At 46.2% G+C, this 16,517-nt stretch overlaps 2 protein-coding genes across 5 annotated transcripts in view; one reads left to right on the forward strand and one right to left on the reverse strand.

The window, feature by feature from the left end:
* Positions 1-16,517, forward strand: part of Plekhh1 (pleckstrin homology, MyTH4 and FERM domain containing H1) — a 48,304-nt gene that overhangs the window by 19,188 nt on the left and 12,599 nt on the right. For all 3 annotated transcript variants that reach the window (XM_005322813.5, XM_078050101.1, XM_078050100.1), the window contains 10 exons: positions 3,433-3,516; positions 5,817-5,898; positions 6,006-6,760; positions 10,217-10,295; positions 10,746-10,837; positions 12,260-12,410; positions 12,622-12,764; positions 14,078-14,188; positions 15,269-15,355; positions 15,672-15,833. In XM_005322813.5, coding sequence (XP_005322870.2) covers positions 3,433-3,516; positions 5,817-5,898; positions 6,006-6,760; positions 10,217-10,295; positions 10,746-10,837; positions 12,260-12,410; positions 12,622-12,764; positions 14,078-14,188; positions 15,269-15,355; positions 15,672-15,833 — 1,746 coding nt within the window. The remainder of the gene's footprint in view (positions 1-3,432; positions 3,517-5,816; positions 5,899-6,005; positions 6,761-10,216; positions 10,296-10,745; positions 10,838-12,259; positions 12,411-12,621; positions 12,765-14,077; positions 14,189-15,268; positions 15,356-15,671; positions 15,834-16,517) is intronic.
* Positions 1-16,517, reverse strand: part of Pigh (phosphatidylinositol glycan anchor biosynthesis class H) — a 45,566-nt gene that overhangs the window by 6,381 nt on the left and 22,668 nt on the right. The window contains exons 4-6 of one of the 2 annotated variants that reach the window (XR_005729182.2): positions 10,198-10,450; positions 8,630-8,711; positions 5,718-5,962 (exon numbers count right to left, since the gene is read on the reverse strand). The gene's annotated coding sequence lies outside the window, so the exon portion shown is untranslated. Of the gene's footprint in view, positions 1-5,717; positions 5,963-8,629; positions 8,712-10,197; positions 10,451-16,517 lie in introns of those variants that run through there. The other variant, XR_005729183.2, reaches the window with a different exon arrangement.

The following is a 16,517-nucleotide window of genomic DNA, read 5'->3' on the forward strand; positions in this document are numbered from 1 at the left end:
CATAATGATGAACCTGTTGTTTTATAAGGAGATTTAATTATTGGAAGATTCCTTCCCACACTGTTAGAAGTCAAGAGAGGATATAGGGAAAAGGACTTTGGAGGCAGATGATCTGGGTATGAATCTCACCTCTGCACCTGCTGTTCTCTGTGAGCAGATTGCATAAGATGGTGATTCTCAGTTTACACATTTATAAAATAGGGGTCACAATACCTCATAGGGATTTTGGGAGAATTAGGGGAGGTAATCTCTATATAGTATCAGATACATGGTCAATGCTTGGTAAGGAGACCTTTTCCCTTTCCACACGGGCCCGTGCCTTGCCAACATGTGCTACACGATACTTGTCTGTAGTGTAACCAGAACAGCATACAGCTGGACAGTCAACCTTGGTGAGCTGTTTAGCCAGTTTCTCAGCTAACCTGAATAGACAGAGACCTAAGTTATTACCTTCTCTGAAAATCAAGGCCTCCCTTCTTGAGTATGTGGGAGACACTGCTCAGCATTTCAGCTATAGTGAGCACCCTTGCTCCCCAGAGGACTTCTGGAATGCCCCACTACCAGTACCTATACCAGCCTCCTCCCCTTGTCAATCTCATGAACTTCATCCCAGCTCTGTCCCTTCCCTCGGCCGTTGGTTTTATGTGGCCAACTTCCCCCTGGTGTCAGAGCTCCATCTGTTTCTAATAGTGGACCCCACAGTAGGGTCAGGTGACTTTAATTTCTGCATGTGCATTCTCCATGAAGTTTCCAGCTAATTCTGGCAGTATCTTCCAACCATCGTGGGCAAATTTGTAATCATTCATCAGCATTCACTGAACATTCCCTCACTGGATGTGCCTTTATATGCTGTGGGGCAGCGTGTGTTCCTGCACAATCATGGGAAAACAGTTTTTACACTTGGAATGTCTAATTAAGTTTAGAGGTACCCTAACTTCTCTTTCAGGGGGATTATGGGTGTGGCAGCATTCTGGGGATTGATGGGCAAAATGACTCCTGCTAAAGTTCCTTAAGTCAGAAAAATATTTTACAATTACAATCAATAGGTCAAGATTAGAAGAGAAAGAATACTTTTCTGTGAGTCAAGAGACCTGGTTTGAGTCCCAGCTTTGCTACAAACTGACAGAGGCCAGTCATTTCATCCCTGGGCCTCAGTTTCCACAGCTGTACAAAGAGGGTACTAAATTAGGTCAGGGGTCCACTGTTTCTTTTTTTTTTTTTAATATTTATTTCTTAGGTGTAGATGGACTCAACACAATGCCTTTACTTTTTTTTTTTTATGTGGTGCTGAGGATCGAACCCGGGTCCCGCCCTTGCTAGGCAAGCACTCTACTGCTGAGCCACAATCCCAGCCCCTAGGATCCACTGTTTCTGTAAAGGGCCCAAGAATAACTATTTTAGGCTTTGTGGGCCACAGAGTCTCTGTAACAACTAATCAACTCTGCTGTTGTGATATGAAAGCAACTAGAAACAATCCATAAATGAACGTGCATGGCTGAGTTCCAGCAAAACTTTGTTTACAAAAAATAGGTGGCATGGGCGGGGATGCTGTAGCTCAGTGGCAGAGCACTTGCCTAGCACATGTGAGACACTGGGTTCAATCCTCAGCACCACATAAAAATAAATAAATAAAATATATATATAAAAAAAAAACATAGGTGAGGGATAAACAGATAGAGGACTGGGTTGGCTTGTGGCTTGCCAAACCTTGAACTAGATGACCTTTAAGATCTTCCTAGCCCTCTGACTCTCTGATATTCCCATCTCATTTCCCTTGTTTGGAGCTTATTCTGTCTTCCTAATAGTTGTCTGGCAGTCTTTCCCTATATGCATAATCAAAGTCCTTATTACTGGTCACTCAGCTACTCAGTAGACACTTGTTGCTCCTTGGTTTTTAGATCGGGGTCCAGGTCTTGGAGAGCTGGCTGATACCTGGTGCTATGTACTTTCTGTCTATCTTCATCCTCAGAGTGGCCCACATTCCCCATTTTAGAGGTGCCAGTGTAGGCACAGAGGGTTATTATAGCAAATAAGCTCACATATAGGATTGAAGCCCATGTTCCATTCTATTCTAGGCTGCTTTTTTTAGATACAAACTTCCTTCTTATCTTTAGTGATATGCTAATTTAGACTTTGTGTATGTGTGTGTGGTGCTGGGATTGAACCCAGGGCCATGTGCATGTGAGGCAAGCACTCTACCAACTAAGCTATAACCCCCTTTGTTTTGTTTTTTTAACTGTAAAGGTAATACATGCTGGGCTGGAGTTGTAGCTCAGTGGTAGAGCGCTTGCCTTGCATGCAGGAGATACTGGGTTCAATCCTACTCACCACATAAAAACAAATAGATAAAACAAAGGTATTGAGTCCATCTATAACTTTAAAAAAGTAATATGTGCTTATAGTAAAAAATAGACACATAAAAACCCAGTAGGGTCTAAAATGACAAATAATATTTTTCCTTTATTAAAAAACCCTTTATTTCCACTCCTAGCTGTTAATGTTTTTTGTGTATCAAAGCATGGCATTTTACTTTCATTCTGTGGATGTGCCATGTATTGAAACAATGTGTTGTTGGTAGTGAACACTTAAGACTGTTTCCAGTTCTGAGTTTTCTAGTTGGTGTGTCACTTTCTCAAGTAATATTGCAGCAAATGACTCCTGAGCTGTGGCTTTCTTAGGTCAATGTACACTTTTAATGTTGACATATGTTATCAAATTGCCACCTCACAGGCTTTGCCAATTTGTATAAGAGAGGTCATGCCTAGCATTCATGATGGTTTGGGGGTAATATCAGACTTTTAAATTGTGTTAGTCAGCTAGAGAAAAATAATGTTTTCCTTTTATCTACATACTTGAAATTATGAGTGAGGTTGAGCAGCTTTTCATGGCTTTATCTTTCTTTTTCTGTTGATTTCCTGTTCATGTCCTTTGCATGTGTTTTTTGGATTGTTCAATTCAAATAGCCCTTTGAATGTGGACTTTCTGTGTTGCAAATCTTCCCCAGTAGGTCTTTTATTTTGTTTAAGGGATTCTTATTTTAGTCATAATAGTAATTGATAGTGATGATATAGATTGATTAGTCTTTCCTTCATAGCTTTTTGGGATTTGCATTATACTTAGGAAGGCCCTTCCTACTTTTTAAGAATGTTTTTTAAAAAAATCCTAGCTGGGGCTGGGGATGTGGCTCAAGTAGTAGTGCGCTCACCTGGCATGCGTGAGGTTCGATCCTCAGCACCACATAAACATAAATAAGTGAAATAAAGGTAAAACTAAAAAATAAATATTAAAAAAAATCCTAACTGAATTAAAATTTTTTCTGTTGGGTCCCCCCCATCCAGTCACTCGTTGTCCCTTCTCTCAGCTTCCCACTTTTGGTCATTCACTCCACCAGTGACCAGTAGTGATGAACTGAAGGCCCTGTCTTTCCTGCAGAAGCAGCTAAGAGCTGAGGAAGCAAAAATTGTTCAAGAAAAAGCTGCAAAGATCAAGGAGTGGGTGACACTAAAGTTATCAGAGGTGAGTGGAGAGCTCATGTTGGGGGGCCTGGCCTGGGGGTAAGGCTGGGGTTGCCTCTTCCCAAGTTCCTGTCTCCTCTGCTTGGTGGCAGCTTGCTGACCTTCATCTTGTTAACCATTTGTCCTGCATTCAGATTAAACTCTGTAGCACCTGGCTTTATCTCTTGTTCCTTTTGTCATGATCAGTTTCCCTGGAGCTCCTCACTAGCATTTGTGTGTTTAAGTTTGGGAAGAAGGAAAGAACCTCACTTTTGAGAAGTCCCCTCAGTTTTCTTCTAAGGAGCACACTCAGACCATCCTCCACTCACCATCTTTTCTTCTCTGTCCCCTCCATTTTCAACTTTAAAAAATTCAAAGTTCAAAATTCAAGTTCAAAGCCCACCTCAGCAACTTAGCTAAACCCTGTCTCTAAACAAAATATTTAAAAAGGCTGCAGATGTGACTCAGTGGTTAAGCACCCTTGGGTTCAATCCTGGATACCCCCCCCAAAAAAAATTTGTGGCATACATTAATAAATAATAAAAAGTAATTATGATAAAACATGTAAAATTTACCAAATTCTTATTTTAAGTGTACATTTAGTGGCATTAAATACACACACAGTGTTGTGTAGCCAATCGCCACTGTGTCCAAAACTTCTCATCACCCCTCAAAATTCTGTACCCTCCAAATGCTCTCTTTTCCCAGCTGCTAGAAACCTCTACTCCCCTTTTCCTTTCTGGGTATGCATTTTGGTGGTTATCACGTGCTACAGCTGTATCAGTGCTGCTAGCATACAAACGAAAACCAGCCTCCTTCTAAAGAAAAGAAAAGGGAGTTTGGACAAGGATGAACTCCATCTCTTCTTCATTTGTCCTCCAGAGACACATGGTCCCTCCTTCAGGAGCATGTTTCTCATTTTGCACCCCTCCCCTTCTTTAGATGCTCATCTCAGGTCACATGATAGACTACAAGTACTTGGAGACAGAACTAAGGACTGGTTTACTTCCATATTCCCATAGCCCCAGCTGATCCTTTCTAAGAAATGCTCCATGAAAGTATGCTGGATTTAATTTAAAAAGAAAATGCATCTGGGCACAGTGGTGCATGCCTGTAATCCCAGTGGCTCAGGAGGCTGAGAGGAGGATCATGAGTTCAAAACCAGCCTCAGCAAAAGTGAGGCACTAAGCAACTCATAAAATACAAAATAGGGCTAGGGATGTGGCTCAGTGGTTGAGTGCCCCTGAGTTTAATCCCTCATATACACCCCCAGCCCCTGTAAAAACAAAGAAAAAAAATGCAGTCACCATGAGGCTGGATCTCATATATGTTTTGTTGAACAAAACAAATCAGACACACAGAAGTACATACTTTACAGTTGCATTTATCTAAAGTACAGAAATGGGCACAACTATGGAAAACCAAGGTGAAGGGATGCATCCTGAGATGGTAAGTCCCAAAAAGCAAGGAAGCAAATTCAGTAAACTTTAAAGAGTGGTGTCCTTTAGGAGGGAAATAAGGAGCGAGTGATTGTGAAGGGGTGAGTCAGGAAGTTGCCTGGGGTGCTGCCAGTTAGCTTATATTTGTTAAGTGGGCAATTGTCACATGCATATGAATTTCAGAATTATTTGTGAATTTGTTCATTGATGCAGGATGCAATTGTCTATGTATATGTTGTATTTCACTATTTATCTATCTATCTATTTATGTATTTTCAGCATGGCAATTGAAGCCAGAGATGCTTTACATCCTCAGCCCATTTTTTTTATCTTTTATTTTGTCACAGAGCCTTGCTAAGTTGCTGCCCAGCTAGCTTCAAACTTTCCATCTTCTCGCCTTAGCCTCCTGAGTAGCTGGGATTACAGGCATGTGCCACTGTGCCTGGTTATATTTCACACTTTTCAGGAGGATAAACATAGTGAAAATTTCAAGTCATAGCACCAACAAACAAAACTAGAAAAGGAAGCATGGGGGCTGTCAAAGTAGAGGGTCAGCACTGGTTTGGTGAGACTCTGGGTGCTGTTTTTCAAAGATATGGGCTTTTAATTTTATTTAGAGTTCTATGTCTGAACCTGTAGGAGCTGAGTATTCTAAATCTCTCTTTTCTAAACTTCCCTTATCTCTCCCTCTCTCCCTCTCCCCCTCTCTTCCTCTTCCTTCTCCCCCCTCTCTTCCTCTTTCCCTACACCTGCCCCCATCCCTTCCCTCCCTCCCTTCTTTCCTTCTTTTTATGGAACCCAGGACCTTGAGCATACTAGGGATGCACTTTACTACTGAGATACATCCCTGCCCCCTCTAAATCTTCATTTTCTTTTTTTCCAGCTTGAGATGGAGAATCAGCATCTGAAAAACTGTAATCAGCGCCTGGTGGAACAGGTGGGAGCCCTTCAAGATGCACTGGAAGGTAGGCAGGCCTGGGTGTGTGCGCTGTGGAGTACGGTACTGATTTGAGGGAGCTCTCAATACACCTGAGGATGTAAAAAAAAAAAATTGTTTTTGCCCCAATCACAGCTCTTCAGATGACACCTTCAGGGAAGCTGCTGGTGGCCCCCCAAGAAGCCCCAGAGGAGAATCCTGTCCCTTCAGAGCCAGGAGCTCAGCCTGTGGCACAAGATAGTGGTTCTCAGGTCCAGGCTTTGAAGGTGGCTTTGCCTGGACCTTGTCTGGGTGCCCTGCAGAGCAAGGTCTCTGTGCCTGAAGCCAGAAGCCCAGTGGAGGATTCTAGTTCCAGCATGGTCCACCCCGAGGAAATAGAGGCCAAGACCCTTCCACCTCATCTGGGAAAAGAGGGCTCTCCCACCCAGCTGGGTGTGACACCTGGCTCCACAAGATGTGGCTCAGCCTCCTGGGGGGAGAGCCTGGTCACTGCTCGTTGTAGAGGGATACTCTTTGGGACCAAGACCTCTGCCAGGGAAGGTGGCCCTGGCAGCAGCCTAACCCTACCAAAGGCACGGGCTTCCAGTGCCCCCTGGAATAGCATCCAGGTGGCCAAAAGGCACCACAGCCAGCCCCAGGTAGGCCCTGGGCACTTTGATCATGTGGTGAACATTGAGGTTGGAGCCCTGGCAGCCCTCCACCCCTCTGTCCTTTCTAAGCTGAAGCCCCCAGCTGAGCTTCGGGAAGAACCAGAGAAGATGGAAATGGAAGAGTCACCTCCAGCAGGGAAGGAGGAAGGAGAGAACCTGAAGGCCCCTAGACCTGAGCTGGAGAAAGAAGAACTGGAGAAAAAACCACCCACACCTCCACTACACCGGTTTCCATCATGGGTAAGAGGCAACCTTGGGACCAGACAGAGGGGTAGAACCATCAATAGGCTCACAGTCCACACACTGAGCATCCCTACTGCAGCTCTGAGGGGCCTCCCCAACCAACCCCGCTAGTGGGGGACAGAGCCAGACCTGAAGTGATGTGGATGGTGGCTGGCAGTCATTTCTCAAACCTCACTAAGTGCCACATACCAATCTGGGTGCTTTGTGCACATTTTCTCTTTTCATCTTTGTGACTTTTTGAGTGTGGGTTTAAGAGCACAGGTCCTAGGAAGAAACCACTAGGGTTAAAATGCTAACTGTGTGACCTTGGGCAAGTTACTAAACTCTGTGCCTCAGTTTCCCTACATAATTGGGGATAATAGTCACTACTTTATAGGGCTGTTGTGAGGATTAAATGTGTTGATATCTAATAAGTCCTTGCAAGTGGTAAATGATATGTTAAGTGTTGAGTATTTTTATTTCTTTTTTCCTTTTTTCCTTTTTTACTTTTTTGGCATACTGGGGAGTTGAACCCAGGCCCTCACATGTGCTAGGCAAGTTCTCTACCACTAAGCTGCATCCCTGGCCCTTTTTATTTTTTCTTTTGAGACAAGGTCTCGCTAAATTGCCCAGGCTACCCTCAGATTTTGAATCCTTCTGCCTCAGCCTCCTGCATAGTTGGGATTACAGGGGTGCATCACTATACCACCTAGATATTTTCATTTCTGAGCCTTAGCTTCCTTACTTGTAACATTAGATAAAATTACACCATGTCTGGTGGAATCACTTCAGAATCAATGACCTTGGGTGGAGTTAGAGATATGGATGAAACAAGACCGGCCTTGTATGAGTACATAGTTGAGCTGGGCAATGGGTACCAGGTCATTATCTATACTGTTCTCCCTACTTTTGTGTCTGACATTTTCTGTGATAAAATGTTAACGTAAAAATGGAGTAGGTGGGGTGTTATTAACATTTCTTAGGTTAGCAGTGAGGATGGCATGAGTTGTAAAGGGCTTAAGTACAGGGCCTGGCATGTGGGAAGGATTCTCAGCTGTGCAATGAATTGGTGCTGTTTCTCCCCTTGACACACTTGGAAACTGCTGTCCTCTCCATTTTAGTTTTTTGCCCATGGTCCTGTGGGGATAGTGAGAGAGTCAGGCTTTGAACTGAGCGTCGACTGCCTTCAGAGCCCAGCACCAGCAGTCTAGCTGTACAGCCTCCAGGGGACATGGCCTGGGCAGTTGTCAAGTCTCTTACTCATGGTCAGACCAGATGCTACCATGTGAGGCAGCTATGCTACTATGAGGGACAGCTGAGTGTTGGCTCCTGGCAGCAGAGGGAATGGGGTGCCCAGGGATGGGATTGTCTCCCCACACCACTACTTGGGAGATCCTTAATTTCAGGAGCGCTGGATCAGGGAGGCTCCTGTCCAGGCTTTTTGCATGCACCCTTAGCAGCAAATGCTGACCAGTTGCTGATGGTTACAGTGGAAACTGCAAACTGGGGACAAAGCTGAGCAGAAAGCAGGCTATACAGAATGTCAGGAGATGGGAAAGTGCCATGGCCCCATGGCTGACCATCCTTCAAGCCATGGCTGCTGAAGCTCTTCTTGTTCATTGTTGTCTTGCCCTGGAGCCCTAAAGCACAGGTGGGGCCGAGGGAACATCGGACAAGGGGTAGGGCAGGAGAGCTTAGCAGGTGTTAACCCAGAAAAGTGTTGCTTACACTGATCATTTTGCCATATATCATCTACCATGGTGACTGAGAGTGGCTCTTAGTTCACATTAAGTGTGTGTGTATGGGTGTGAGAGAGAGAAAGAGAGTGGAGATGGGGAAGGGAGGAAGGAGAGGTTAGAATATATAAAATGCTTTGATGGCTCCTACCTGTAGTCCCAGGACAGAGGCAGAGGCAGAAGGATCACTTTAATCCCAGAGTTCAGGTCCAGCCTGGGCAACATAGCAAGACCTAGTCTCAAAAAACAAAAACAATGCTTCAGACCCTGTTGCCTGTGTGAACATCGCTACACTCTAGGGTACAGGTTTTAAGGGGAAGCATCAAATCTTTCTGCAGACTCTTTCTCTCTCTCTCAGCTGGGTCCCAGGGACCCAAAGAGTTGGCCAATGCAATTTAAGGAGAATTTTGTCTCCTGTTGTCAGTCCTCTTTGTAACTTGCTCTTGAGGGAAACAAGACTTAATGCCACAGTGTCAGTTCATCCAAGACCCCTGAGGTAGGATCACCCTATCCCATGACAGCCAGAGGGCTTAGCCCCTCTCTAAGGCAGGACCTGGGCAGTGACCATCTGGGGGGCGGGGCTGGGAATTAGAGGAGGACATTTTTTACTCTGAGGGAGTCAAATGCATTTATTTGCCTTTGGAGTCTGTAGAGCCTTTTTTCTCTTAATCCTTGTGACAACTTTGTGAGGTAGGCATTAGATACACTTTTGCCAAATAGTACCTCAATCCCTTAAGCTTGAGTTTCATTTCCTTTGTGAAGTTAGAATAAACTAGATTTAATTCCGTGATCACTGTTGGCAGAAATCCTCTTTTCTCTGCCTAATTTCATAGCTTACACCTGATTTATCTACACTGTGCAAGCTCAGGAATCCCCTGCCTGCCTCAGTGCCCTGTGGTCGTCCTTCCTCACTGCCCGCCACCTCTTGTCTTGCCGAGGCTCCAGTTACCTCAGCGTCTCCTCCCACTTCACTAGCCTCTCACCTTAGTTGCCCCCATGCTACTGCCTGCCTCTAGAGCTATACCCTGGTGTGCATCCTACTCCCTCCCAGCCCTGTCCCCAGCCCAGCTGGCCCCCAGCTGCCTCCCTGGGCTAGGCTGGCATTCCTCCCAAAGCTGACTGACCTTCCTCTCCAGCCCCTGTGACTCTTGTCACCTGAGCAGGCCTTTGTTCTCCCTGTGGGGTAAGCAGAGCAAACAGCTCTAGAATAGCCTGGGCAAGGCCTTGTGGTTTGTTAGGACAACCAACCTCCCAAGACCCAGGGGCCTCCTTAGGCCCCAAGGGGATGGGAGACCTTAGGGCCCATATTCTCTATGAGTGTCTTTGACTTTGGAGTTTTGAATTCCTTTTGGGCTAAATAGGCTTTATAGGTTGTCCCTGAGGCCTAACTATGATTTAACAGTGTTGCTATAGGAAGCCAGCATGTTCTAGGTTCCAAATGGCTGGCTTTCCAAAGAGCATACCATCCCCGTGTAGCTCTGCCTTCCTCATTATCAACACCTCTAACTTCTCCCATAATTAAAAAAAAAAAATCACTTGATTCCACACCAGCCTCCTGGAAGGTATTATTGTCTCCACTTTGGAGCCGAGGGAAATGAAGCTCAGAAATGAAGAAACTTGGCTGAGATCCCTTAGACAGTAACTGGCCCACCCAGGTCTGCCCACCTCCAAAGCCATATTTTTCATTTGCCGGGGTCAGGCACTGTCCTGGGCGCTGACCTGGGACTTCTCATTTCAGGAGAGCCGGATCTATGCAGTGGCCACTTCAGGCATGCAGCTGTCAGATGTGTCTTCCCGGAGTCACGTTGCCTGCTGTGGTGAGTCCAAGCAAGGCTCAAAGGGCTTGAATGCCACTGGTGGGCAGAGTGGGCAAGTAGGGAGGTGGAGACTGAGCAATATCCAGGGTTGGGATGGCCTGGTGCCAGTGCCCGTCCCCAGCAGGAGCAGTTCAGATGCGGTCCCACAGCCCGGGCTGTGCAAGAGGGAAAAGATGTTATGCAGGTTCAGCCCTGACTGCTGGCTCCAAAGTTACTGGCCAGCCCCAGCATGCCCACAGTGATCGGAGCCATGGACACATGGCAAGAGTGGAACACGTGCAAACCATGTGGAGGGGTAAATAATTAAAGGGCAAGAATTTTGGATTTTATTGCGGTAGGTCCTCTTCTGTGTGGTCCCCAAAGGAAGTCAAGGGGAACGGAAAGGAGGAAGATGCCTCCCCAACATACCTCTCTGCCACCTTAGTTCATCTCATCCCTCTTTTCCCCCAGCTTCAAGCCCTCCTGCCCTTGCATCCCCTGTGTCTTTCTCTGGCCTTGTCTACAAGAATGTCACTGTGCCTGTCTACACAGCACTGAAAGGGGTAAGAAAGGACTATGCAAAGAAGGGACATCCCTATCAGTAGAGACCCTGGGCTTGGCATGCAGAGACTTGGGGGGGAGGGTGTTGAGGGCCAGGCACCTGCATGCAGTGACCTTGAACAGTGAACTGAACCCATCATATGTCATTTTGATTTATTTATAATTCTGATTATAAGAATTCTGCATTTATAAAAATCTGAGCCAGTGAGAATGTGGCAAAACAAGAAGTTAAAGGTTAGACCTCTGCCTGCTCCAATTCCACTCCCATCTTTTCTCGTGTCTTTCTCATTTCCCAGGTCCCAGAGGGCAGTGGGACTCCTTCGAGAACTGGTTATATATGTTTATACACACTCCCGTGACACTGCTAACATTGCTACTCATTTTAAGCAAAAATAAGATGTACTGCAACGGGATGCTTCCATACACATTTTGTCTTTTTGTTATTTGTTTTTGAATCATAATAAAAAGTTTGATAAAACTTCTGATGGAAGAATAAAAAAATGAAGTTTCCTCTCATAGTTATTTTAAATTCCTAACCCCAGAGAGAACTATCATTCATGGTTTGGTGTTTATTCTTTTGGGCCCTCTGCTGCATTTATTTACAGATGCACTTATAAATATGTATGTGCCCTCTCTTTCTCTCTCCCTCTTTTCCTTTTTCCCTCTCTCCTCATTCTTTCACACATGCACGCCTACATATGTGCACAAAGGGTACATGATACACATCATTCTATGTCTCTATTGCTCTCTTGACATAGGTATCCTTGTACTTAAATATACAGAATTCTAAAGGTGGAATCTCTGGGCAGATTATATGAGTGTTTTAGGTGTTGACAGGTACTGCTACATTATTTTCTTAAAAATGCCTTATGGGCTGGGAGTGCCACAGAGCACTTGCCCAGCCATGTGTAAAGCCCTGAGTTTGATCCCTAGCCCCCCCCCCCACACACACACAAATAGACTTTGTCACGCTGGAGTATTCCAACCTCCTGCTATTTCCCCAAACTTTCACCAACATTGAGATAAATAATCAGTCTTTTTAAATGTTTGCCTTTCAAGAAGATCTCTCACTCCTGTTCCTCACTCCACCTGACCTGTGGCATGGCTTTCTCTCCCCCTGGTGGAGGGAGCGAGGGACACAGCAGGGCAGGGTGCAGTCTGGATAGGATAGTTCTTTGGGGACCATAGAAGATGATGTGTATAGGAGGGAGGAACGTCATGGAGGTAAGAACATGCGTGAAGTCAGGAAGGAACCTGACTGTTTGGGACAGTTGTCTTTTCAGTGATGGGCGAATGGCCCCTGTGTTGCCCCAGACAGGCTGTGAAGGCATGCCTGGGCACTTGGAATCCAAGTATAAGCTGTTGGGTAAGAAAGGCTTGTTTTGTAGCCTGAGCTTCAGTCGGGGAGGGGACTTGTCTTGCAGAGAGCCATGCAGATCAGCAATGTGCCCTTCGCTGACGACTCCTCTGGGTCTGATGATGACTGCAGCTCTCAAGCCAGTTTCCGAATATCAGTCCCTTGTTCTGAGTGTAGGAAGACCAGCGGACTAGGCAGTCCCCGGGCCATCAAGAGAGGTACAGAGAAGGGGGGCAGGAGGTCCCCTCACCCCTTTCCATGGGATTTGTCCATGGGGGACCTTACTTGATCTGTACTTGGGATCCCCAACAGCTCTACCCTTAGTCCTAGACTGGAGGTCCCAGGTCTGTGATGAAGACCCTGTAGCCCCTGGGCCATGTGAATTGGGAGGTGTGGGACCCAGACCTTGATTCCTCTTCTGGTGGCCAGGGGTCTCCATGTCTTCACTGAGCTCCGAGGGTGACTACGCCATTCCCCCTGATGCCTGTTCGCTGGACAGTGACTACTCAGAGCCTGAGCACAAACTTCAACGCACCTCGTCCTACTCCACCGACGGGCTGGGCCTAGGCGGGGTGAGCAGCAGAGGGCATAGTGGGACAGACCTGCAGCAGAGGCTGCCTGGGCTAAGGGGGTTAGGCCCCTGGGTTGGTACAGAGAGGGAGGCAATAATGGAGAGTGGGCTGGGGGTGTCCACTGATGGAAGCAGATGCACACAGACCCCAGGCTCGGGGTGGGGGAGCATAGGGAGCTCCTTGGTACCCTATGAGGGGTTCACACCTGTTGCTTTATCTCCACACTGACCCTCGGATGCTGACGTGAGCTGTCAGATTGTGCTTTACAGGCATAGTCTTCAGTGCTTGCACTTCACATCTCATTTGTCCTTGTAGTCCTCTTGGGATTATTGCCCTGTTTGGGGATTATTACCCTGTCTTAGGGATGAGACACTTAAGGTTCCGACTTGCACTACATGCCAGGGCCAACAGTGAATCCAGACCTAATTCCCCAGCCCTGGCTCCACTCTACTCCACTGCCCTATCTACCTGCCCACCTCCACAAACCCTCTACCCTGGCCTGTGCCCACTGTTCCCCAGGCCAGCCTGATCTCTCATGCCATGCCGCCTAGAATGACCTTCCTCCTCAGCATTTTTTAAAAATACTTATTTTTTAGATGTAGTTGAACACAACACCTTTATTTTATTTATTTTTATGTAGTGCTGAGGATCAAACCCAGGGTCTCGAATGTGCTAGGTGAGGGCTCTACTGCTGAGCCACAACCCCAGCCCTCTCAGCCTCCCAAATTCTTTGAAGAATTTCATCATTCAGGTCTGGTTTTTTCCTGAAGCTCTTCCTAGCCGCCCTCTTGCACTGAGCCCCTGATGCCACCTTCTCATGGCAGACCAGGAGTTATCTTCCCCAGCCATGTGGGAGCCCTCCCCTGCAGGACCATCCTGACTTTTCTACTCCTCTCTGAACCCCCAACAGAGTATGGTGCCCAGAAAATAAATACAAGGAATAGGCACCTAATAAGTTTTTTAAAAATTGCCAGGTGCACTGGCACATGCCTGTAATCTCAGCGGCTTGGGAGATCAGCTGAGGCAGGAGGATGGTGAATTCCAAGCCAACCTCAGCAAAAAGTGAGGTGTTAAGCAACTCAGTGAGACCCTATCTCTAAATAAATTGCAAAAAGGGCTGGGGATGTGGCTCAATGGTCAAGTGCCCCTGAGTTCAATCCACAGTACCAAAAAAAAAAAAAAAAAGTTTTTAAAAAATTGATGGCAAAGCAGTGATTCAGCTGGACCATTTTGGCTTGTGTGATGTAGATCCCCAAGTGATTTCCCCTTTCTGTCTCCCTCTCCCTCTTCCTCTCTACTCTCTCACCCCTCAGGAGTCACTGGAGAAGTCAGGCTACCTGCTGAAAATGGGAAGCCGGGTGAAGACATGGAAGAGGCGCTGGTTTGTCCTGAGACAGGGACAAATTCTGTACTACAAGTCCCCGGTGAGACCCCTCCTCCAGCATTGGAGGTAGAAGGATTCCAGTCCAGACTCAGAACTGTATGATAAGGACTGAAAGAAAGGCAGTGTATTCAAGACCAGAGCACAGAGATCTGACAGGCAGTAAGAGGCACTCAAAGCTCTGAGACACACAGGGGACCATGAGGCTGGGCATGGCTTCTCACAATGAAATAAGGCACAAGACAGTCAAGGCAGCCCCTGGCCAGCTGGCTTGGAAATTTCTTCTTCCTTCAGAAGCCGATTGCTTCTCATGTTTAGTCCTGTAAAAAGATCTGTTCCTAGGCTGCCCTCACTTCATCTGGATTATTCTAACAGACAACCCATTACCTTCTCTACCTCTTCCTTCCATTGTCTGGAATTAAGGAGCCTTGATGTTGGGAACTAGTTTGACAGGACCTCCCTAGAGAACTAATTTTAATTATTGAAGAGGGAAAATCAGCCTTGCTCTTGTGTAGATCCTCTTTGATTGGTAGTGGCTGTCACCAGCTCCATACTCTCTGTTAAGGATTCTGGGTCTATATTTCTCTAGGATAAGCATTCCATGATTGATTGATGATGTCTGCAGTGATAATGGAAAGAATAATAGTAATGATATATATGCCACTTATTAGCCATGTTTCATATAAGAATATAGTGAAAAGTTTTGTTTTGTTTTTGTTTAAGATGGGGTCTTATTATGCTACCAAATCTGGCCTTGAATACTTAAGTTTAAGAGATCCTCCTGTCTCAGCCTCCCAAGTAGCTGGGACTACAGGTCTACACCACCACACCCCTTTAACAAAAAGAATTTATAGGGATTTTATCATTGAATAATAATTTGGTAGCCTCTGACCCAATTTTAAAGGCTTACTCAGTCTTTATTGAGGCTTGTATTGGAAGGACCCATTCTTCTAAATATAGCTTTATTTAGCTAGAACCAGAATGTAGAACAAGTTACCCATCATACCATACCAGGAAAGCTTGGGAATAACTTTTCCCGTTGCCTATGACCTGAGTAAGATATGAGGGTAAATGATGCTCTGAGAAGCCTCCAATGCTTTGCTCTCTGTTCCTTTCTTTACAGAGTGATGTCATTCGGAAACCTCAAGGTCAAGTGGATCTGAACTCCCATTGCCAAATTGTTCGAGGGGAGGGTGCGCAGACATTCCAGGTGAACCTGATCAGAGCAGTTGGTATTTTAGGCAGATCAGATGCTAGGTTTGGATATGACTATGTTTGAGACAAAGATGGGGCAAAAAAGAACATGAATGAAAGACTTAACATCAACATTAGGATGTTGTACTACATTGTGAATGTAAGGAAGGAAGAGGAGACAATGTGAGATGGAGTGAAGGTAGGAAAGATAGGGAGGAAAAGAAGGAAGGGAGCAACAGGGTAGGAATAAGGAAGAGCCAGTGAATTCAGGGTCTTGTGTCATCTCAGAGCTTGTCTTGCTGCCTCTGGCCCCAATCATTTGCCCTCCACAGCTTATCTCAGAGAAGAAGACCTACTACCTGACAGCAGATTCACCCAGCCTGCTGGAGGAGTGGATACGGGTCTTACAGAACTTGTTGAAGGTACAGGCCACCGGGCCTCCAGCCCTGCCTCAGGGTGGCACCAAGCCCACTGTGAAGGGCTGGCTGACCAAGGTATGAGGGAGCTGAGGGGAGGAACCTCCTGAGTAGGGGAGCCAGGAGTGGGAGGGGCAAAGAGTGGTGGGCTCCCTCCTTTCCCATAGTTCATAAATCCAGGGGCTTCTCATGTAACTAGCTGGTTGACCCTCAAACATGTCCTAACAACATAAGGTGATGGTGATGGTATCCAGGAGGCAGAGCTAAGAATTGTTAGAACAAGTATTCCCAATACAGGAAGGAAAAATGGTTTTACCCCATTTTGAGGTCATTAGGGGTTGCCCCCACATTGTATCCACCATGCCTCAGAATTAACAGTGTCAAGAAGAGACTTGGGCAGGTTGAGAATAGCCAGTCATCCAAAGACTACAGTGTCCTAGGCCTGCCCTAAAGACATTTTAGTTAGGGCTCTTCTGGTTGCAGGGAACAGAGAACCATTTGCTAACCCAAGGAAAGGGAAGTTAACAAGGAAGCACTTAGTGACAACAGACACCCTAGAGCCAGAGCAGCTGTGCTCAGCAGTTTCAGGGCTTATGGGCTCTCAGCCTCTGCTTCCCCCTTCAGGCTGTGTTGATGCCATTCTCTGCATCTGAGTAGTTTCTGTTCCCTCATGATCTGTGGTCACCCAAGGGTTTCAGCCTGCCTTGGCTCTTACCTTCCTTGCATCCTGACAACCCTCGCCTCTGCCAACTAGCAAGTTCT

Source organism: Ictidomys tridecemlineatus, chromosome 5 (genome assembly GCF_052094955.1).
Source record: "Ictidomys tridecemlineatus isolate mIctTri1 chromosome 5, mIctTri1.hap1, whole genome shotgun sequence".
NCBI lineage: Eukaryota > Metazoa > Chordata > Mammalia > Rodentia > Sciuridae > Ictidomys > Ictidomys tridecemlineatus.